At 40.1% G+C, this 22,306-nt stretch overlaps 2 protein-coding genes across 2 annotated transcripts; both read right to left on the reverse strand.

The window, feature by feature from the left end:
- Window positions 1-2,390: 2,390 nt before the first annotated feature.
- LOC129178782 (nucleobindin-2-like) lies at window positions 2,391-14,562 on the reverse strand. Its single transcript, XM_054771342.1, has 13 exons — window positions 14,463-14,562; window positions 14,036-14,176; window positions 11,301-11,408; window positions 9,881-10,013; window positions 9,696-9,799; window positions 7,687-7,872; window positions 7,509-7,599; window positions 7,130-7,188; window positions 6,964-7,056; window positions 6,717-6,806; window positions 6,481-6,651; window positions 4,422-4,482; window positions 2,391-4,350 (listed from the first exon to the last, which is right to left on the reverse strand). The coding sequence occupies exons 1-13, from the start codon at window positions 14,484-14,486 to the stop codon at window positions 4,181-4,183; spliced, it is 1,431 nt and encodes a 476-aa protein (XP_054627317.1). The 5' UTR covers window positions 14,487-14,562; the 3' UTR covers window positions 2,391-4,180.
- A 795-nt stretch (window positions 14,563-15,357) lies between these two features.
- On the reverse strand, window positions 15,358-20,365 carry LOC129179154 (hyaluronan and proteoglycan link protein 3-like). Its single transcript, XM_054772032.1, has 4 exons — window positions 20,251-20,365; window positions 18,750-18,969; window positions 18,232-18,680; window positions 15,358-15,765 (listed from the first exon to the last, which is right to left on the reverse strand). The coding sequence occupies exons 1-4, from the start codon at window positions 20,363-20,365 to the stop codon at window positions 15,479-15,481; spliced, it is 1,071 nt and encodes a 356-aa protein (XP_054628007.1). The 3' UTR covers window positions 15,358-15,478.
- Between the last annotated feature and the right edge of the window lie 1,941 nt (window positions 20,366-22,306).

Raw genomic sequence — 22,306 nt, forward strand, 5'->3', positions numbered from 1 at the left:
TCAAATCAGTTTTGCGAGGGAACGCAAAACAGTATTGCGTTCCCAAAACGCAAAAGTTCTTTTTTTGTTGTTGTTTTTTTTTTTTACCAATCTTTTTTTTTCTCCATATCCCCTCAGGGGGCGCCGCAGCAGGGAAAAGAAAAAACTCCCTTTGACTAATGCTCAGCACTCGTCAAATCTTCATGAAGTCAGCACAGTGTATGTGTGGCACATGGGCGCCCTCTACAGGCGAGATACTTGCGCCCCATGCTGGTTCAAGGTGAGCAAACGTTCACCACGTGATGTGGATCAAACCAAAGAAGAAGCAAGGGGGCATATGCCGCTGGGCCTCAGACCTCAGATTAATTACAAGGTAAAAAAAAAACGTCAATTACAACAGTAATTGCTCAAAAATAAAACATTTAATTGTTAATATATGAATTATATCGGAGACCAAGAGCCTCAAATATGTTATTTCACTAGGAAAATGTGAAATAAAAAGGAGGGAACTGTGAGTCGATATGAGTTGGTTTAGCTTTGACTGCTAGTTTGGTGACGGTGGGAGATGATGATAAAAGTGCTGTTAATTTGTGTCAACAAAACATGGAAAATACAAAGTCAAAGTCATCAGGTGCACAATTTAGAAAGAAGAGGAGAAACGGGCCAAAGATAAAAGTATGGAAATACAGAATAACTTTACACCACATTATGGAATGTATATGATCAAATAAGCTAACGTTGCTTGGTGGCTACAGACTAACTGCTGTTCATTTGCTTTAATTGTCTAAATGGGGATTTAAGTCAAATGCAATGTAAGGGGAGCTTGAGTAATTGGTCGATCCGGCCAGGGATATTCAATAATTTACAATAGAATAGTCAAAATATTAAGACCAAAAAGTCGTATTTTAACAAGTCGCAATTTTACGAGAATAAACTCTTATGAGGAAAAATTAGGTTGGGGAAAATCTAACTAGAAAAAGTCAATTTTAGGAGAAAAATGTCAGAATGTCATGAGGGAATATGACATTTTTGTAGCTTAAAGTTGAAAAAAAAAAAAAACATGTAAAATGTTATGCGAAACAAAACAACAAAGTTATACTTTTTGGAAAATTAGGTTGCGGAAAAAGCGAGCAATAAAGTCATAATTCTGAGAAGAAAATGTGTATTTGGAAAATTAAAAAAATCAGCAGTAATTGTATGAGCATAAAGTCGCAATTTTACAAGAATAAACGTGTAATATCAGGGAAAAAAAATGTCATTTTAGTCACGCAGACTTGAAATATTCAAGAAAAAAAGTTACCTTTTAAAAGTCGTAATATTATGAGAAGCAAACAAAACAAATATACTAAGTCCCCTACTCGCGAACATCAGACGTGCGAACACAAGCTGACTGGTCTATTTTTTCATGTGTTTTGCCTTTTAAGTCCATATTTATACTGCTACATGCTTGACCAGCAGAGGGCACTGTGACACTGCTAATGGGACCAACAGCGGGAGAACAAGAGGACAGCGAAAGCTACATTGCTTTGGACATTGGACAGAGCGTGTGATTAAAGTTTATGAAGAGTTAATAGGCCTGCTTAATTCTACACCACCCACAGAACACTACTTCTTTTAGAAGAGTCTAACGACGACCATTTGTCCTTTTTTCAATAACTCCTCCTCCTCCACAACGACGTATGCTCAACCACTCCTCTTCAAAGGTAAATAACATTTATCATTACGTATTATTATATCATTTTTATTATTGTTTTTTTCATGAATTATCCTCGTTTAATATTACTACTGCATCCAAACTCATATTTACATACATACACATATACTGTACATGTATACACGTACATGTAGTACCTATATCATTGGTAATATTACCTTTTCCCCGACTTAAGAACAATTGGACTTAAGAACGGTCATCTGGAACCAATTGTGTTCGTTAGTTGGGGACTTGTAGTTATTTTTGGAAAATTAGGTTGGGGAAAATATATATTCTAATATGGGAATAGCGTCAAAATTTTTGAATAAAGAGTTATTACAAAAGTTAGATTAAGAATAAAATAGAAATATTTGGAAAACGTAAGAAAAAAAAAGGCCGACATCTCACCCTTTTGAGTCTCTAGTCTCCAAAAGTCTGTTCAGTAGATTTGTCATTTGTCGCTTTTCAAAACACAAAAAGAGTACCTCTAGGGACCTGATTACTCACTAAATATAGCGACAATGTCGCCAAGTGACACCGATCCCTCCTGCTACATTATCTCATTCTCTGGCAGACCAGGCATATGAGGTGTGTTATAACATGGCGGCATAAAGAAATGTATGTAAACGCTGCAATATAGACTATTTCACGTCATAGGAGTTAACATTACAGTACTCGCATGTGCTTGTTTAAAATGTGTGCCATCGGTTGCCCAAACTGAAAGGTTGTACTCTCTTTATTATCTTGAACGGAGGCATAAAGCAACAACAACGGGAATCCAATCCAGCAGCAAGCAACATCACAACCACTTGTACATATTGTGCAAACTATGATGCAGTCATTTCGCAAAACAAAACCTTGGCACAGGAAAACAATCAGAAGCCGTTTTGCAGGAAAGTAAAGCAAGGCCAATTCGAGTTGCTTCGCCGACCACAGTCGACAGAAAACCACAGCAAAACAGAAACTGAAGACATGACAGCTAACCAATCAATTCGTTTAGGTGACCGATACCACGCCACATGGACGAGACTTTTGCCCAAGCTACCAGTCTGGAACATTTCAATATGATTGTGATCAAAAACATTCAATGCAAATTATTTGCAGTTCAATAAAATCTTTTTAGCACTTGTTTTGTTATTAAGTTTTTAAAAAAATTGAATTTTTGATAAAATAAAGAAATGTCACATACAAATGAGTGTATGAGCATAAAATGTAAACCTGTATATACAAGATGAAATGAGTGGGTGTGCTGCAATGCTGCAAGCATGTTTTCACATTTAAGTCCGTCACTGCTTTCAAAGACAAGTTGAAAAAAAACGACTGATTGCTTGTTGACAAGTTGGTGCGTTGACTTCAAATAGTAGCTCATTGGTTAGTTGAGCTCAATTTACAGATGAATGTGGCCGTTCTAAGTCTGCAAAAGAGTTTGGTACACTTGGCATACTTGCTGGCAAGTTAGGTTGTCATTAACGTGACAGAGATGCACCATATTTTTTTTTTTCCCCTAAAATGCCAACTTCTCTGCTTCTCAAGACCAAAATAAGACAGATAACCAATAACTTTATTATATCTACTTTTTATGTAGATTTAACTGTGCACCTGGCACACCTGGGGGTAAGATGGACTGGAACAAATTAGGATTTGACCAACTGTACCTGTTGATTTGTCCTAATCAAATATCAATCATGCCATTACTACTACTATATCACTACTATCAGGAGAACCGGTATTGAGTGGGAGGAGACACCTGGCGTGGCCCAGCAAGGTGCACTGTATTCGGGCACATGCTCCGAGCAGCTGATGTGATGCCATGGAGGTCTCTGGCAAACCCTTTGCTCTTTTCAAACGCCGCGGCACAATAAGCCCCCGGGGTGGGAGCTTTGCTTGCGTTTCAGGTGGCTGATACATTTTTGTGTGTGTGTGTGTGTGTGTGTGTGTGTGCGCACGCTCGATGAAAGTTTTTTTCCCCCTCATCGCGGAGCATTTGGTACAACTAGCATGCCAAATATCTTTCTCTTCAAGTGAATGCTTGTTTACAAGTGAGCACAGGGGAAGTTAACGTCACAGGTAGGAGAAAAAAAAGGAACGCTTGATGTGCTCACTGGCACAGTACGGGCAATCTCACCTCATTGGAGCATTTTTTTTTTTTCAAATGATCGGTTATCTGAGCTATTTTTAATGTTATTGCATTTATCGGTTATGACGTCATAATTCCCTCATATCGACCTGATAATTAGCATGCCCCCCTACAGAAAAGAAAACGTCCAAACTGTGTGGTGTCTTCAAGAGAGCTGACAACGTACAACCCCTCCTCAACGTTAGCTTTATAAAATGGTTGTCCTGGGTTGGTGGTTTTACTGGTAAATCCGTGACGTCACTGCATGGTGTTCATGGTCCGTGCGTCTCTGTCCTGAGCGTGTTCCAAAGCACCACCGGTGGTCGTCATCATCATCGTCATCATGGTGGAAAGAGGTCAGCCTTGGTTGCAAATGTCTGGCTGAGAAGGCTTTATGGAAGGTGGTTTTCGCCTTGTGGGCTTTCCTGGTGGCCTGGTGGCAAATCCTGTCTGAGCTGGTTGTGGTCCTGAGAAGTGTCTTGATGAACTGGAGCTCCATGTTGCTGCTCTTGGATGAGGAGGGCCTCTTGATCGTGGATCTCTGGGATGGCGTTTCCTTCAACTGCAACAACAATAAAACCCAATGAGCGCTTTCAGGCATGAATCATCTTATGATCTCCGACTGTAACTTACCATGGACCTCAGGAGGAGGTTGTAGTTTTTGAGCCTTGAGCTGTTCCATGTGATCCACAGCCTGGAACAAGCAATGGTAGCCATGAGTGTCAGGAATTGGGCAGTTAAGGCAATTTAAGAACTTTTTTAAGCATTTAAATAAGTCTGAAAAGTTGCAAATGTCAGGTGCACCTCTTTCATTTTGGTACAGTAGATCCCTGCCTATTCACGCCATTTGTTCTCCCTCATGCACCAGGAGTTCTTATCCCTGCTTTGAATTGAAAAATCATGGCTGTTTTTTATGTTTTTGGTTTTAAATGGTACCTTAAATAGGAAGTGTTAGGAATTGGAATGAATCCGGCCAATGTCAGCTCAATGTTTCAAAAGTTAATTCACTAAACATTTTCTAGCAGGAAGATGCTTTGACGAGGCGTGATGTGTAACTGTTACGACGCTTTCCAATAAACTGATTCTGTACAAAAAGAAAGAGAACTAGCTCACGTGCACGCGGCGGAGGATTACTTGGGTAGAATGTCATTAGTCTGAGGAAGGACATCATTTCCCCCCCTCTTCCTTATGTCTCCCAAGCGTGAGGCACTCCAGCAGTGCGTCAAGGACAATGAAAGTGAAAAGTCCAGTGACATCGAGACGTCATAAAGTGAAGAAAGGCCGCTCCAAGACGCTCGACCGTCAAGGATAAAGATGTGAACGAGTCTGCTCCAAAGAAATGGACAGTGATAACTAAGCAGGGAAGTGGTCTCAACTCTCCCTTCCTTGCAACGCCCTTTCCAGTGTGCAAAAGTTAGTTGTTCTCCCTTTTTTATTACTGTTTCATTTCATTTTTTGGTAATTTTTTGGTCCTATGGCCATGAGTGGTGACGGAAAGGACAAGATTGCGGGTACAAGTGACCAAAATGACTTTTCTCCGTAGGGTGGCTGGGCTCTCCCTGAAGAGATAAGGGCGAGAAGCATTGTCATCCATTGGAGTAGAAGCACTGCATTGAGAGGAGCCAGATGAGGTGGCTTGGGAATCTGGTCAGGACACCTCCCTGGGGGGGTGTTCAGGGCACGTCCAACCGGTAGGAGGCCTCGGGGGAAGACTCAGGACACGTTGGACAGACTATGTCTCTCAACTGGCTTGGGAACGCCTCGGGATCTGCCAGGAGGACCTGGACGAAGTAGCTGGGGAGAGGGAAGTCTGGGCTTCCCTGCTTAGGCTGCTGTTCCCGCGACCCGACCTCGGATAAGTGGAAGAAAATGGATGGATGAATTTTTTGTATGTAATCTTTTTTATGACTGTATTTCATATGTCCTTCATGTGGAGTGTGAGTGACTTGGGTGTATGTGAGAGGCATATTAGCGAGTTTAGAGCAGGGGTGCCCACACTTTTTCCAGTCTTCGAGCTACTTTTAAATTAATTTCAACCAAAGCTTGGCCCTCAGGTGTGTGTTTGTGTGTGTGTTTGTGTGTGTGATTCTTTCAAGCAATTATCCAAAGGACACTCACACATATGCTACACACACCCCTCCCCCATCCCATGCCTTTGCTGCTTCATCCTTCCAGTGCTGACAGGCGGGGTCCACGGTACGCTCTTGTGGCTGTGACGAGTGGCTGGCTGCCGGCCTGCGCTGGAACACCTCCACCCCTGGTGCAAGTCTTTGAGTTCTCAAGTTGTAAAGTGTGCTTATTTGTGCCTATGTTGCAGAGCGTCTGTGTAGGCTCTCAGTCGTACAGGAGTTGTCCATTGAGGGAAAGGCTTCTTGAGACATCATCTGTTCTTCACAGAAGTACAGATGACGTCTCAAGAAGCCTTTCCCTCTATGTTGCAGAGGTTTTTTTGCCAGTCCCATACTGTACTCCCTCAAAGGAGCATAGTTTGGAGTTGCTTTTTTTTTCCCTCCTCCCCTCTCGGTGTCCCCTTTCCTCTTCCTCTTTTATCGTCCAGTCATCCTGTCCTTTTGTCCTGTCCACCCCCGTCATATGGTATGGTGTGTTGTATACTGTATATACGGATAGGTGATTGCACAATTTCGCTTGTACCTCTGTATATGTGACAAGTAAACGCCATTCTCTCTCTTACCTGCTGTAACTCCATTTTCTGCGCGTTGAGCTGCTCCTGTTGTCTTTCCAGCTCGTCTCTCTGTTTCTGGAGGTCAGCAGCCTTCTCGTGGAGATCCTGCTCCTGCCGAGCGAGGTGCTCCTCAAATTCCCTCATCTCCTCGTCCGTGTAGGCCTGGTTCTGCTCCAACGTCTGAAGACGAGCACCAAATCATTCAATCATTCAAATGGTGTGAAAATAACGTTTGTGTGTCACACCTCCCAACTGTCTGGTTCCAAGAATTCTTTCTTATTTGTGGCGGTCAGGAACTCATCTAAAGACACCAGCCTGTCTCTGTTGGAATCCACCTGCAGGGAGGAGCGCAGGTAGGGGCTTAATGCCAAGTAACAAGGTTGTATGGTGTTCTTATCTACAAGATAATGAAGAAAATTGTGACATTACTAGCTCTTTGACAGTTAAAAGTGATGAATATTATCGTTTGTAGGGCTGAATTTGTGATGCGACCTCATTCATGACATGTTCCCTCATGCGTAACCGCTCCTCCTCCATTTCCACCATGTCGTCCTCCTCGTTGGTGGGGTCGTAGATTTTCTCCAGCTGAAATGGCAGAGAGTAAAAGTCTATGGAAAATGGTTCACGTTGTCTGTGATGTGCCGTGGTGTGACGTTACCTCCTTGGTGAACAGCGACTCCAGTTCTTGTTCATCAAAGAAACCGTCTCCATTGGTGTCTGCGACACACACGCACACACACGCAAACACACACACACACACACACACACACACACAGCACATTGTAGAAATATAATCTAACAAGAAAAGTTCAACCAAAAAAAAAAAGTCTAAATATTAAGAGAAAAAAGTAATTTTACGAGAATAACGTCTAACTTCAATAGGACAAAGCTGGGATGTCTTGAAATAATATACTGTATAACTGTCTGTTGCTTTACAAAATATCAAAGTGGCAAAGTTGCAGCCATTTATTTTTCCTTATGTGGCCCACGCTGGAAAAAGTTTGGACACCCCTGAGCTACTGGAAAGAAGGGCTTACCGTGCAAATTAAAGAAGGTTTTGGGGTCAAAATCCTCAGGGTCTAAGCCATCAGTTTCCTCCCACACTTCCTTTAGCTGATTCTCACTACCCTGCGGATGTGTTACATTTAAATGCTGACAATAATCAGCAAATATGGGACATTTTTCAAAACCAGGAATCCAACCCTTCAAACTTACTGGGTGGTTGACTTTGGGATGGTCGGCGTGTTTTTTCCTCAGCTCCTCATAGTGCTCCTCCTCTTGCTTTCGTTGCTCTTCGTCCAGTGTCATCAGGTGCTCCCGTCTGTCGTGGTCCTTCATCATTTTATACCTCTTGAACTCCTCGTGTCTCTCTTTGTCGAAGTTCTCCAGGTCGTTCGTGGCCTTGACACAGGAACACAAAGAGGTTTTACACCACTGGTCCCCAACCCCCGGGGCGCGGCCCGGTACCGGGCCGTGGGTCATTTGGTACCGGGCCGCACAGAAAGAAAAAATAATTTCCATTATTTCATTTTTTTATGTTTTATTTTGAAAAATGGCCGGAGTCTCTCTGTTAGATCCGTCTCACTTGACGCTTGTCCATTGTGCGTGTGCTAACTTTCTCATGCCGCACAGATAGACTACTACTCTATTTTTACCATTTTCCTTTCACCTCATATTTGGTGTCAAATGCTGATACTATGTGGGAATGCATAAAGGTAAGTTTTGATGACTTATTGAGTGCTAATGTGCACATTTGTCTCAAGTGAATTCATGCTAGCGGACTGCCTTTTTACTACACGTCAAACAGCGATGTAATCATCTTTCTGGAAAAACTTGGCTGGAACTTGAACTGGTGGATGGTGGGTCGGCATTCATTTTGTGCTTTTAATTTGATGTTATTTATGTCTTAGTTTTACACAATACATAATAAATAAGATAAATTAGATAGCTATAATGTACCAACCAACCAACCCAACCCCCCATCCCCCGGTCCACGGGACATTTGTGGGAACACAAGCCGGTCCGTGGGTCAAAAAAGGTTGGAGACCACTGTTTTGCACTACAACATAGAATGCTTCTCTGCCAAATATACCAACCAAAGCAACTTTTACATGACCTGAAAATGACCCAATCAATACTCTTACCCAAGTAAAAAAAATTAAATAAATAAATTAAAAAAAGACAAAGAAGACCACAAAGAAGACGACGAAGACTAAGAAAAAGAGGACAAAAAACACAACAGAATATGAAGAAGACAAAAAAGTATCCTCAAAAAAAACAAAAACGAAGACAGTATGCTAAACAAAAAAAATGACAAAGATGATGAGGAAGGAGAAAACAAAGATGAAGAAGAGGGCAAAGGCGAAGAAGACAAAAGGAGACAACGACAAGGATGAAGAAGAGGGGAAAAAAACAAAGAAGAATACAAAGAAGAGAGACGACAAAGATGGACAAGATCTATGACGAATAAAAAGACAAAGAAGATGCTAAAGAAAAAAAAAGACAACAAAAAAGAAAACGAAGACGTAGAAGACATGACTAAATGACAAATATAAAGTTGACAAAGACCACCAAGACAAAAACCGTGACAAGAAGAATACGAAGAAGAAAGAAGGAGACGACAATGATGAAAGAGAAGACCAAGAATACGCTGAAAAAAAAGACAACAAAGAAGAAAGCAACGACAAACAAGCGGACAAAAATGAAGAAAAAGAAGACGACTGATGAAAAACGCAAGAGGACAAAAAAACAATAAAGAAGAAGAAGAAAACAAAACAGGACCCGGTGATGAAGAAAAAGACAACAATGAAGAAGAAGAGGGCAACGAAAAAAGGAAGACAAAAAAAATCAGGACAAATAAACGGTCGAAGAAGAAGATGACAAAAAAGAAGAAAAGGAAGACAAATTCAAGTCAGTCGTTGATTGCCAAGTGACTGCCTCATTTAATAGACCAGCCAGATCACCTTACACTTGCTGTAATCCTCCAACATGACCATCTTGTTGTCTGTTTACACATACTCTGCTGCCGTCTATTAATATCCCCACCGTGTCACTCCACAGCCAATTACATTCACACCTGTAGGGCGAGCAGCGGGCACCCATACTTCTTCTTCATATCCTCATTCAAGTTAAAAATGTATCACTGACTAAACAAGTCGGGTGGCGAGTGTGCTGCACACCTCATACATGGACTGATGTGATTGGCAAATGATGATCCGACTTACCGATTTGATGAGGCGATCCAGGTCATCCACTTCAAATGTATGTGGATTCATGTGGTTCAAGTATTCAAACTGTTTCAACAGAGCCTGGTGGTCCACTGCAATATCTACGGGGGCAACATACACTTATAATTGTAGGCTCTTATTTGACATAAACCGTGGTTCTAAATGTTTTTCAGTCAACCTACCATTTCCACCCTCCTTGTCATGCCGAGCCTTAATCAGTGTTCGGAGTCGGTTTACCTCCTGCCTCTTCAACTCGTCCAGATTTGTTCTGACGTGGTGGCTGACAAAGTCCAGCTCTTTGGCTAGTTTACCTTGCTGTATCATAACACAACATATAACACCATATTGAAGGCTGCATTATTTTCACATTATGTGTGGCACAGCGCCTTGAAAATGAAAAGGGTATACACCAGGGGTGTCCAACGTGCCCGTGGCTGTTTTTCTATTGGTCCGTGAACTAAAAAAAAACAAACAAAAAAAAACATAGCAAAATACTAAAAGAAACAGGTTTCAAAGTAACGAGAAAAAGTCATAACTTTACGAGCATAACATCATAATAATGAGATATAATAGTAGTATAAAGTCGTAATGTTATGAAAAACAAATAACAAATAAAGTTGTAATTTTTGGAAATTTATAGGATGTGGAAGAAGTTATAATGTTACAAGAATAAAGTCCAAATAATGGTTGGAACATTAAAAAAAAAACAAAAAAAAACAGCAGAAATGGGGAAAAACCAAGAATAAAGTCAAAATATTAAGAGAAAAAAAGTTGTATTCTCATGAAATAAAAAGTCGCAATTTTATGACAATACACTCGTAATATGAGGAAAAATCATGTCATTTTATTAGCATAGGGTTGAAATATTAAAGAAAAAAACATTTTAAAAAGTCATGCCATGAGAAACAAAATACAGTTGTAGTTTTGGGGAAATTAGGTTGGGGGAACAGTTATAATATAATGAGGATAAAATCTAAATATGAGAATAAAGTCAGATAAAAGCACGGGAAAAAAAATATACAAGGAAAAAGTTGAAATAGAAATAAAACCCAGCAGAAATGAAAATAATTAGAATAAAGTCAAAATATTAAGAGAAAAGGGTGGTATTCCAACAAGAAAAAAGTCAAAATTTAATGAGAATAAACTTGTAATATTAATATCTAAAAAAATACTTTCTTTTTCTTAAAGTTGTAAAATTACGAGACACAAAACAAAATAAAGTTGTAATTTTTGGTATATTAGGTAGTTATAATATTATGGAAATAAAGTCATAATATTACCAGAAGAAACTTTACAAAGATTATTTAAGAAGAAAGTTGAAATATTTGGACAATTTAAAAAAACAACAGCAAAAATTTTAAAAATAATAATAGTTAATTTTCATAATTTTTCAACTCTATGACAAAGCTGACATGTAGTTTTTTCTTGAACTATATCTAACTTCTTAGCATACAGTATGTTGCTTTACAAAATATCAAAGGGGCAAAGTTGCGTCCTTTCATTTTTCCCTATGTGGCCCTTGCTGGAAAAAGTTAGGACACCCCTGGTATACGGTACACTTCTAGAATTATGAACGCAAAATATTTGAACACTCCTTGTTACCTTGATGTCTTCCATGTCTGTATTATGGAGTTTTTCTCTGAAATGTTGATCTTTTTCTAGAAAATCAATGACTTCCCTGAGGTAGCGGTCATAGTGGAGGCCTGTGTCCTGCAGCACAAGAAACAATCAAACCATCATTATTGCTGCGTGATGAAGATTAATATTGGAATGTAACAAAATACAAAGGGTGAGTTAATACATTCATCAAGTCATCATAACAAAACCCACTTTGTGTTGAAAATGACAGCCTTTAGTGATTGCGGCACAAAAACCGATTTGTCAAAAAGAAGTTTGCACTCAAGCGTGTTTTAACCTCAAAAGTCAAATTACATGTTATTTGTTTACGTTGTTTAGTCTAATCTTAATTCTGGAAAAAAAAAGTTTGCGAGATGAGAGGTGGTTGGATAAGCAAACGATGATGACAAGGGAGGTTTTGCTGCGTTGACCAACAAGTACATTTGGCGCTACCGATTCGCCCTCGCTCAGAGACACTTTATTATGACAGGACTGTCTGTGAATGTAGCCTGTATACATGATATACGTACATCGGAATGCTGGTTCTTAACACACCTCATACGCTCCTGGCCTGCCACAGAATAACAACACAGTGCTTAAGGGATCAGTGTTGCCAACGAAGCGACTTTGTCGCTATATTGAACGAGTAGTCAGATCTCTTTTTCAAAAAAGGAACGAGTGACAAATCTAGCAAAGAGTCTTTTGGAGAAGTTGATATGAGAGCACGTATCACTCATTTTGTAAAGCAATGTAAGAAAACGGTATCTCAGCTTTGTCACAGAGGTGAAAAAGCCTATTATTAGTATGACCTTCACACTTTTGTCTTTTTCCCCCCTCATTCCCCCATTTTTGCTGGGCTTTTTTCAAACTATATAAACTTTTTCTTATATAATCTTTGAAAATTTTCTTTTCTAATATTATTACTTTATTCCCACAATATTTTGACTTCCATCCACTTTCTATGCCGCTTATCCTAGTTAGGGTCGCGGGGGTATGCTGAACTTCGGGCGAGAGGCGGGGTACACCCTGGACTGGTTGCCAGCCAGCACATATAGACAATCATTCACACTCCCATCCATACCTATGGAGTCGCCAATTAGTCGCCAGTTAACCTAACATGCATGTTTTTGGAATGTGGGAGGAAACCGGAGAAAACCCACACACGCACGGGGAGAACATGCACACACAGGGATGCCCGAGTGGAGATTCGAACCCAGGTCTTCCCGATCTCCTGACTGTGTGGCCAACATGCTAACCACTCAGCCACCGACTATTTTGACTTTATTCCCATAATATTAGAACTTTTTCCCCCAACCTAATTTTCCAAAAATTACAACTTTTTTTGGTCTATCATAATCCATCCATCCATTTTCTATACCGCTTAATCCTCATTAGGGTCGCGAGGGCGTGCTGGAGCCTATCCCAACTGAGTTCGGGTGACAGGCAGGGTACACCCTGGACTGGTCGCCAGCCAATCACAGGGCACATATAGACAAACAACCATTCACACTCACATTCATACCTATGGACAATTTAGAATCGCCAATTCAAGATTCAAGATTCAAGAGTTTTATTGTCATATGCATAGTAAAACATGAACCTCACCTGCATGTTTTTGGGAATGTGGGAGGAAGCCGGAGTACCCGGAGAAAACCCACACGCACACGGGGAGAACATGCAAACTCCACACAGAAATGCCCAGGGGAGAATCGAACCCAGGTCTTCCCGATCTCCAGGCTGTTCCTGTGTTGGCCAACATGCTAACCACTAGACCACCGTGCGGCCCATCATTAAATCACGACTAAAATACAATTAAAAAAAAAAATATTTCAACTCTATGCTACTATAATATTACATGTTTGTACATGTTTAAATTACCACTTTTTCTCTCTTAATATTTTGGAAATATATATATATATATATATATATATATACTTACTTACTTTCTTCTTGTAAAATTTCTCCGCCAAAATATGACTTTATTCCAAAATATTTTGACTATTCTCTTTTATTGTAACTTTTTCAACAACCTAGTTTTACAAAAATGACAACTTTATTTGTTGTTTTGTTTCTAATAGTATTACGACCTTTAAAAAAATAACGTCTTTTTCTCTTTAATATGTAAACTTTATGCAACTAAAGTGACATTATATTTCCTCATAATATTACAACATTTTCCTCATAAAATTTAGATTTTTTTCTCATTAGATTACATCTTTTTTCTCTTAATATTTTTACTTCATTCATGTAAAATCACTGCTGTTTTTTCCCACTGTTGCGGTTTTTCATTTCGTTTTCTTGGTATATATTTTTTTATGTGCCGTGGGCCACACTTTGGACACCCCAAAGTAAAAAGCTGCTCAAAGTACATGTTTAGAGTTAACATAGACGTTTATGTCTGTGATCTAGTAGTAGTTTTCCTTTGTATGTGCTACCTGCCTGTTGCGTGTGTGATGGTATAACGTTATTTTCTTCATGACAAAGTGGCTGTTAATGTTGAGTAATGACATCACTGCGTTTCCGACATGTGGCGTGTCCAGTTTTGGCTTCTGCTTGCCCAAATAAAGAGCAACTTCCTCTCTTGGGCAACTCAAGAGTGCCACAATATTATGTTTTTGGCCCCAGGCCACACTTTGGACACCCCTGGTGTAAACAAATACAAAAGGCAGCGTATGCTTCATGTTCATATATATCTGTATAAGAAAGAGTGTTATTCTTACCACACTGGCCGGAGCTGCTTCAGTTTTTATGTCTGGCTCTTTGATTTTGGTCTTGTCAATACTGATAGGAACTGCATCCACATTCAGGAACTGGCCAAGCACCAGAACCCAGTTGATGAGCAGAACAGGATTCCACCACATCTTGCAATACAAGGAACGGTGACATCATTATCACGTTGGCTATTTATGTGCTGGCCGTTAGTATTTGAAAAGGTTTAGCGTCAACAAATGAACTTATTACTACTGTCTAGCTAATTATATCCAAAACCGGATATGTTGCCGTTAGCCTTAGCGGTGCTGCTGTCACATTTGGCCAATAACTCTCCCCGGTGCTAAAAACAGACTTAAATTGTCAGGTATTATAACAAACCCTTTACTTAAAATGAGTCCGCGAAACGCGTTAAATGTGTGTATATTGTATACTCACGTTACTACGACTGTTAAACACCATTTGCTGGATTAAATCTCAATCGCCGCCTCTTCAACAGGAGCTCAGTCGGCAAGTAGCTTGTTAGTCAGCTTGTGGGCGGCCCGAGTGGTTACGGTCTTATTTTCATTGGTTCGATCAGACGTCTGTCAAACCGGCCGGTGGTTAGGTTGAGTCGAATCGTACGTGGCGAGGTGACGAAACCGTACAACCGTCCAATCAACACTGCGCATGTGCGAATAGGAATTAAGCTTGTAAAAAGAGTACACATATTCGCAAAATTTTAAATTATCATACGATTCAAACAGTAGAAATTCATGTTTTTGTTATAAAATAGACTACTAATTATTGCCCATTTTATCTTAGCAGACCATGCTTTATGCTATAAAACTACAATGAACCTTGACCTAATTATGTGATGCAAAGGCCATCTCATACTGCATTAATGTTAATTTAGACTAATGTTATTTATCCCCCTCCAAGCTCATTCAACAAATATACTTTAACAAGAAAACTAATAAATAAATAAATCAGCAGTATAACAAGAAAGGTCGTAAGTTTTGGAGAATAACGTTGCAATATTAAGAGGGGAAAAAATGTAATTTTAGTAGCATAAAGTTGAAAAAGCGTTATTTGTTGCAATATTATGAAAAAAAAACAAAACAAAGGACAAAGATGTAATTTTTGGAAAATTTGTAACAATGTTACAAGAATAAAGTCAACATATTATGGCAATGAAGTCATAATTACTAGAAAAAAAATTGCATGAAGAAAGTTAAAATAAAAAAAATAAATAAAAACAACAATAACACAACAATAACAGTAGAGAAAAAAAATGTTATTTTTTGACAAAGCTGAGATACAGTTTTTCTTGAAACATACATAACTTCTTGCATATCTACATGTGTTGCTTTACAAAATATCAAAGTGGCAAAGTTGTATCCTTTCTTTTTTGTGGCCCTTGCTGGTAAAAGTCTGGACACCCTTGCTTAGATATAATCTCTACTGTACATCCATCACTCCTGTGCTTTGTAGCAGTAGACTCCATGCTTGTCCTGGGGAGGAGGGAAGCCAAAGCTGCGAACCCCCGGCTCTGAAGGGCCGCAGTTTCTTCTTGGCCTTGTGATGGGATATCGAACACTTCCATCAGCCAACCAGCCGGCATTGCAGTGATCTAAGCCCGTCAATTTCCATGCAGCATAGAGCTGGCCGACTTTAGCCATCTGTGCTTTGTCGTCCTCACAGGCTCGCCGAGCTTCGGTCAGGTTCACCTTGTTAGAAGGCTGCAAATAGTACACTTGCCCTTTGGATGGGAACAGAAATTTAACACACATTTAAAGGTGGTCTTTTTTTAAATACAGTATATTTACAGTAGATCCCCACATTTTTGCAATTCAGCATTCACGGCTCTGCAAATTCACAGATTTATTTTTTTTCACAGAATTTCGATTCTTTAAAAATAATAGCACACCGTATTTTCACGACCATAAAGCGCACCGTATTAAAAGGCGCAGTCTCAGTTACAGGTGCTATTTTTGTATTTAACACATACACAAGGCGCACCGTGCTATTGGGCGCAGGTATGCAGGCCGTGTCACTCAGAAGTCACTGAGGAAGCGACAATGCTTTATTTCTTCAGATAAATTATGAGCAGAACTCTCATTCAGTTTATCAAACCCACTTGAAATCAGGATGGTCATCACTCAACACAACAGTACGTAAAATGGCTAAATCCTACGGAGGACCTCTAAGGGTCAAATTAAACAATACTCCCATACAAATGTGAACGTTTCAGCTTGACGTTGACGTTCTTCGTCGATTTTGGATCAACATTTGCAATAAAAGTGACCGGTGACCAAATTCAGCTCCTGAAACCTCCCCAGTCTCGCTTCGTTATGCCTCACACACTTAGATTATTAAACACATTTTGAAGCACAAAATGTTGAGTATCGCTACCCACCACGAATGAATGATAATGTAAGATGATCAATGAACACATGGAATCTGAGTCATGGTGTAGGAGTGGGCAAACTTTTTGACTCGCGGGCCACATTGGGTTAAAACATTTGGCTGAGAGGCCGTCTGTATCTTGGTGGCATTCAACTAAACAGCATACTTGCTCACACTGCAACGAAACGAAAACACAACACATCCACAGCAAGCTAAAGCATCACATAAATCAACAACTAAGCGCTAAACATGACACGTTACTTAAAACTGTTATTTCCAAATGCCCGCAAGGCATGCTGGGTAGTCCAGCTGCAACACCAATATGAACAATGAACAATAAAACACTGGATATCGAGAGTATGCTAACTCCTTCTTGTTTACTTCTCTGACAACCTCCTCAACATATTTTGCAGTCAAGCAAAAATGTGACCTACTCGGCAAAATGTTGGGAGAAAGAGTACCACAAGCTACCCAGCATGCCTTGTGGCCGGAATATATGGGTGTTTTTTTTAGCATGGAAATTGCCCCTCGTCATTTGTATGCCCACATGGTGCAGTATGTAGGTTACTTTGTGTGTCATGTGTGTTGACTTGTTGTGTTGTTTGGATGGCTTTTTCATACAAGCGATTTTGGCAACTCAAGCATGCCACCGGCTACAGTGTCCTTGTTAAAAAGGAATTTTGAAATGCCCGGTGGTCCGGATGTAGACGCTTTACGGGCCGGATGTGGCCCACGGGCTGCAGTTTGCCCACCCCTGGTGTAGATGTTATATCTAAGTTTCACTTTTTTTGTGTCCCACAGCAACTATGGTGCGTTCAAGGAAGTGCAAAATCTCAACGATTAACAAAAAATATTAAATATTAAAGTGAATTATAAAGACCTAAACATGGTGGTACATGAAGGCTGTACATTTTACTTGTATTAGGATGTAGTTATTAATTATTACCGACTCAGTGTGAGTGAATCTGTGGAAAAAACTGCCTATTTTCGGGGAAAAAAATACAAAAATGTGTTCATTGATCATCTTACATTATCATTCATTCGTGGCAAGTAGCGATACTGAACATTTTGTGCTTCAAAACGTGTTTAATAATTTAAGTGTGTGAGGCACAACGAAGCGAGACTGGGGAGGATTCAGGAGCTGAATTTGGTCACTGGTCACTTTTATTGCAAATGTTGATAAAAAATCGACGGAGAACGTCAACGTCAAGCTAAAACGTTGACATTTGTATGGGAGTATTGTTTAATTTAACCCTTAGAGGTCCTCCGTAGGATTTAGCCATTTTACGTACTTTTGTGTTTACCTTCATATGCCACCACAAAAAAAAAACGGTTATTGACGGCAGTGTTGGCTTCCCCCCCCCTGCAACCGACCAACCAACCTCTGCCTGTATTTCTTTGATCGACCGATTGATGATGAGCTCTTATCCACCAACGGGAAGATGGTGTCATGTTTCATGGCCGGTTTACTTCCGCTTTCAAAGCGGAAACCGGTAAAGGTGACCACACAATTACACGATCACGGTGAACATATTATAAATTTGGTTTTACTTGGCCAATTTACACCATTTAAAGATTGGCGTGCAGTTTGAAGTCTGCATTTTGGAGGTAAACAGAGCCGTGTGTGTGGATACGAGGTTGTGGACTCCTGAGAGTTAATGTTCTTTAAACGCCCAGATTATTGCATGTTAATATAAATGTTGGAGGCAGAGGACGGCATTAGGCTGTACGTGAAGTGCACCTGATTCAGTGGCTGTCCACTGTTTAATAGCCTCTGTCATGCAATGCAAGTCAGCACACGAGGATACAAACATCTCACCTCGCAAGGAAGAGGAAAAGCAGAAGGCATCATAGCGATGAAGGCGCAACAGGCGCTTGCCGTAACTCCGGATGCCTGGGGCAAGTCCAGGGCCTCCGCAAGGTGCTCTGGGCTGGGTGATGGGGTACTGGACTGTCCTGTCGGCCAGCCAGCCCGCGTTGCACCAGTTCAAACCGTCTTCCCAGGACTGGTAGAGCTGGGCGAATGTGGCCAGGGTGGCGTCCTGCTGCTCACATGCCCGCTGAGCATCCAGGAAGTTGAGGGAGTAACGCCCAAGAGGATGCCGGTATGGAAACACCACACCTCTCAGCTCAAGGTCCACTGTAGTTCTCTGGTCCTCCAGTCCATCCACCACTTCACAGACATACCGGCCCGTATCGTTCAGTTGGAGTTCAGTCAGCACAAGTGTAGCATCTTCTGGAAAGTTCTGGCTGAGCTGCACACGTCCTCTGGTCAACACAAAACGTGTCATGTCAGGAATATAATATCACCTCACACAGAAATCTGCACCGAAAAACCTGAATTCTCCAAAAGTTCGGCTATGGGACCCCACAGCTACCAGCACATCAGTCTGGGGCCCGCCACCAACAGGAAACCAGGACCACTTAATTCGGACCTCCCTGGGAGAGTTCAACTCCGGCTCGTACCAAAACCTGCATGGCAGAGTGGCGTTTCCCCCCCGGAGTGCAAACACGGATGACGCAGATTCCACTTTGAGGTTCACACGATTGTATTGATCTGGAATAGAAAGCAGAGGAGTAAGAAAGTAGATAACGATGATACTTTCTTTATCACCTTTCAGTCCAAATATACAAATCTTTGCAACAGTGGTCCCCAACTTCTTTGGACCCGCGGACCGGCTCATGTTCCCACAAACCTCAGACGGAGGCTCTGTAGCAGTGGTTCTCAACTGGTGGGTCGGGACCCAAAAGCAGGTCACAGATCTATTCTGGGTCGGTCGCAGACAGCAAGTCAGAAATTCAATGAAAATATGTCATATACAACTCATGTCTGATTTAGGATAAGCGCCATAGAAGATGGATGGATGTCTTATTTTATACACATGACTTATTTTGAAGTAAAATTGAGTAGTATTTTAGTTATCTTTCTCAACAAAATGCCGTAATAAATTCCTCCAAAATGCACTTTGGACATGTAATTATGCATATTCATGTTTAAAAAAAAGGCAGGTTAAAAAAAACAAATCCATTTGCTTGGCTTTGCTTAAAAGTATACAAAATATAAATAAACATATTAAGGTATCAATAAATCAATATAAAATAAAAATGACTGAAATAAAAGTGTAAAAAAATAATTAAAATAAATAAAAATGACCTAAGAAATACAAATAAATACAACTAAAAAATGACTTAAAAATGTAAAAAATAAAACAAAAATGACTTAAAAGTGTAAAAAAAAAAAAAAAATTATATCAAAATAATGACCTAAATAAAAAACAAATACAAATAAAAATGCCTTAAAAGTGTAAAAAAATGATAAAAATGAATAAAAATAAAAATGACAATAAAAATGATAATAAAAACAAAGAATGACTTAAAAGCATGAAAATAATATAAATGAATAAAAATAAAAAAAATGACTTAAGTAAAAGTGTAAACAATAATACAAATAGAAATGGTAAAAGTGTGAAAGAAAATGAAAATTAACACTAATATTATGAGGAAAAATAATGTCATTCTAGGAGTGTAGAGTTGGAATATTAAAGAAAATATTATGAGAAACAAACCGAACTAAAGAAAGTTGTAATTTTTGGAAAATAATATTATCGTAATATTTTAATAAAGTCAAAATATTATGAGAATAAAGTCATAATATTACAATAAGAACATTTACGGAGAATATTTAAGAAGAAAGTTTAGAACATTAAAAAAACCAACAGCACAATGGGAAAAAAGAAGTTGATATTAATAATAGATTTTTTTTTCATCTATATGACAAAGCTGAGATGCAGTTTTTCTTGAAATATATACACCCTCTTAGATTCTAAAATATACATACTGTCTTGGTTCTTGCCATGGAGGTATTTTTGGTAGAAGGAGTTGGGTGCAGCCAGAGTCCAGTTTGAGAGCATCAGATGAAGACACCACAGCACCTGCACCTGGAGGCGACCCATCGTCTCTGGACTACAACCCCAGAGAGAGAACCCTTCACCTGAAGGTTGCTTCCTTCAAACTGAAACAGAATAATTTCACATTTAAATGGGACAAAGTGGGTAACGTGCAACTATTTTGTGACTTGAAGGACTTGGTTTTCATTCTGCTTGACACGGTAACAGTGGATTTATATACTATTTTGCGTAGTTAATAGTAATAGTGTAGTTAATAGTTAATCATTTTAATCCTAGTTAACTCATTTCCCGACGTATGTTATGCATTAATCCAATAATTCAGTGCCCTTTTGAATCTGTTATATTCCACACAGAGTTGTCTGTAAAAAGTATTCACCACAGCAGTAAAGAAGGGAAAACAAACTAAATGTCACCAAGTACAAGTAATACAGCACAAAATGTTGCATATAAACCCAACCCATATCGGTCATTCATCACTTACCTTACTGTAGTTCTTCTTTGGTCCAGAAAAAGTTTTCTTCAAGGGGAAATGTATTAATCAAAAACTAAAAAGCTCCAAGTAAGTACAGACAGTTTTAGAGTAACTGTCACTGCTCTGCTGCGTTTATGAGCCCGCAGCTCAGGTCTTCCTGGATGGGAAGAACCACCCGTGTGGACTTCTGCACCCACTGAGGCTGACAGACAGGAGCACACAGGACTGCTCATTAATATTCTCCAGCTAAACAGTCCTCAGTCGTGTATGGCTTATGCTTTACTCTATCCGCTTTGTTTCCCATGAGACAAAAACATGCACTTGTATACGGTATCATAATAAGGTTATTCCAGTATAACTGTCATTGTCATGCTCAAAACACACTCTTACCGGTAGTGTTTGTTCCCATCCTACCAGTTTCCTGGAAGATGTTTTTATATGGAAAGCAACTACATTGCGGTGAACCCACGTACAAGTCTGCACACAGAGTGGTGACGGATGCGTGTCCAGCACCTGCATTTAAGCTAGATGAAAGGTCTTGCCAAAGGCCAAACATACCAGGACTGTGAGCTTCGCAGGGAGAAGAGGGGCCAGCAGGGTGTAATTAGTCTTGTAAACAGCAGGCCATCAAATGCCAGCACAGGAGACAACATAATGTTGGAATCTTGCAGCTTCTGTAAAATCTTTCCCCTGATGCTGGGATTTTTGGGGCGAGACCAGCTTGTGTTCGATGCACGGCTGCCCTGAGTTAGCCAGTGATCTTGCTATTTGACAATGGAAAAACTGAATTGTTGTGCCACAGATCGTTTCTGCATGTGGCCCCACTGACAGGTCTTGACATGCATGAAAACAACCACCAGCTGATATGGACACTGACCAAAAGCGACTAAACTAAAATAGTGGAGATGTGTGACGTAGCCTCTAGAATTTCCTCCTCAAACACTTCAGCTTGCGAGTTAGATCCCATCCCTACTCACTTGTTCAATGATACCACCCCACTAGTCAACACAGCTCTTCTCAAGATAATCAATATGTCGCTAGTGACAGGCTAGGTACCACAATCATTTAAAGTGGCTGTAATCAAACCGCTTCTTAAAGGGGACCTATTATGCTTTTAATAGCATAAATGTTGTTACAATGTTGTATTCTCGTGTTAAACGATGCCAACGATGCGTCAGATAATGAGGTTTGCACATTTGGAAGTGAGACCTGAAAGCAGTTTTGGACGGCTCTGCACTCTGCAGTTTTTTTTAACACCGAGTTCCACTGACATCAATGCAACCGGACTTCCTTATATGGGCATGCCCAGGGAATAGCTATAGTCCTGCCCTCCCCCAGCTCTGCTTCGCTCTGCTCTGTTCACTGTTAGCACGTATGACTCCCAAGAAAGGCTTGTTCGGGTGCGCCTAAAGAGGCAAACATCAGGCAGAAGTATTTGGAGTTGCTGATTCCCGGCTAGCAAGAGAAAAATATGCTCATCTGTCAACGGCACTTTACTCGGACTGTTTTGTGAA

The sequence above is a fragment of the Dunckerocampus dactyliophorus genome, chromosome 3, assembly GCF_027744805.1.
Source record: "Dunckerocampus dactyliophorus isolate RoL2022-P2 chromosome 3, RoL_Ddac_1.1, whole genome shotgun sequence".
NCBI classification, from domain to species: Eukaryota; Metazoa; Chordata; class Actinopteri; order Syngnathiformes; family Syngnathidae; genus Dunckerocampus; species Dunckerocampus dactyliophorus.

Bases quoted from the DNA above. Each gene is read 5' to 3' on its own strand.
- LOC129178782 (XM_054771342.1), bottom strand. From the start codon at position 14,486: ATGGTGTTTAACAGTCGTAGTAAC. The intron at 10,014-11,300 runs GTAACAAGGAGT...GTTATGATACAG, and splicing joins CAGACATGGAAGACATCAAG to CAAGGTAAACTAGCCAAAGA. The intron at 4,483-6,480 runs GTAAGAGAGAGA...TGCTTGTTCCAG, and splicing joins AGAAAATGGAGTTACAGCAG to GCTGTGGATCACATGGAACA.
- LOC129179154 (XM_054772032.1), bottom strand. From the start codon at position 20,365: ATGGGTCGCCTCCAGGTGCAGGTGCTGTGGTGTCTTCATCTGATGCTC. The intron at 18,681-18,749 runs GTTTTTCGGTGC...TGTGTTGACCAG, and splicing joins CGAACTTTTGGAGAATTCAG to AGGACGTGTGCAGCTCAGCC. The intron at 15,766-18,231 runs GTGAGATGTTTG...TCCCATCCAAAG, and splicing joins CTTTTCCTCTTCCTTGCGAG to GGCAAGTGTACTATTTGCAG.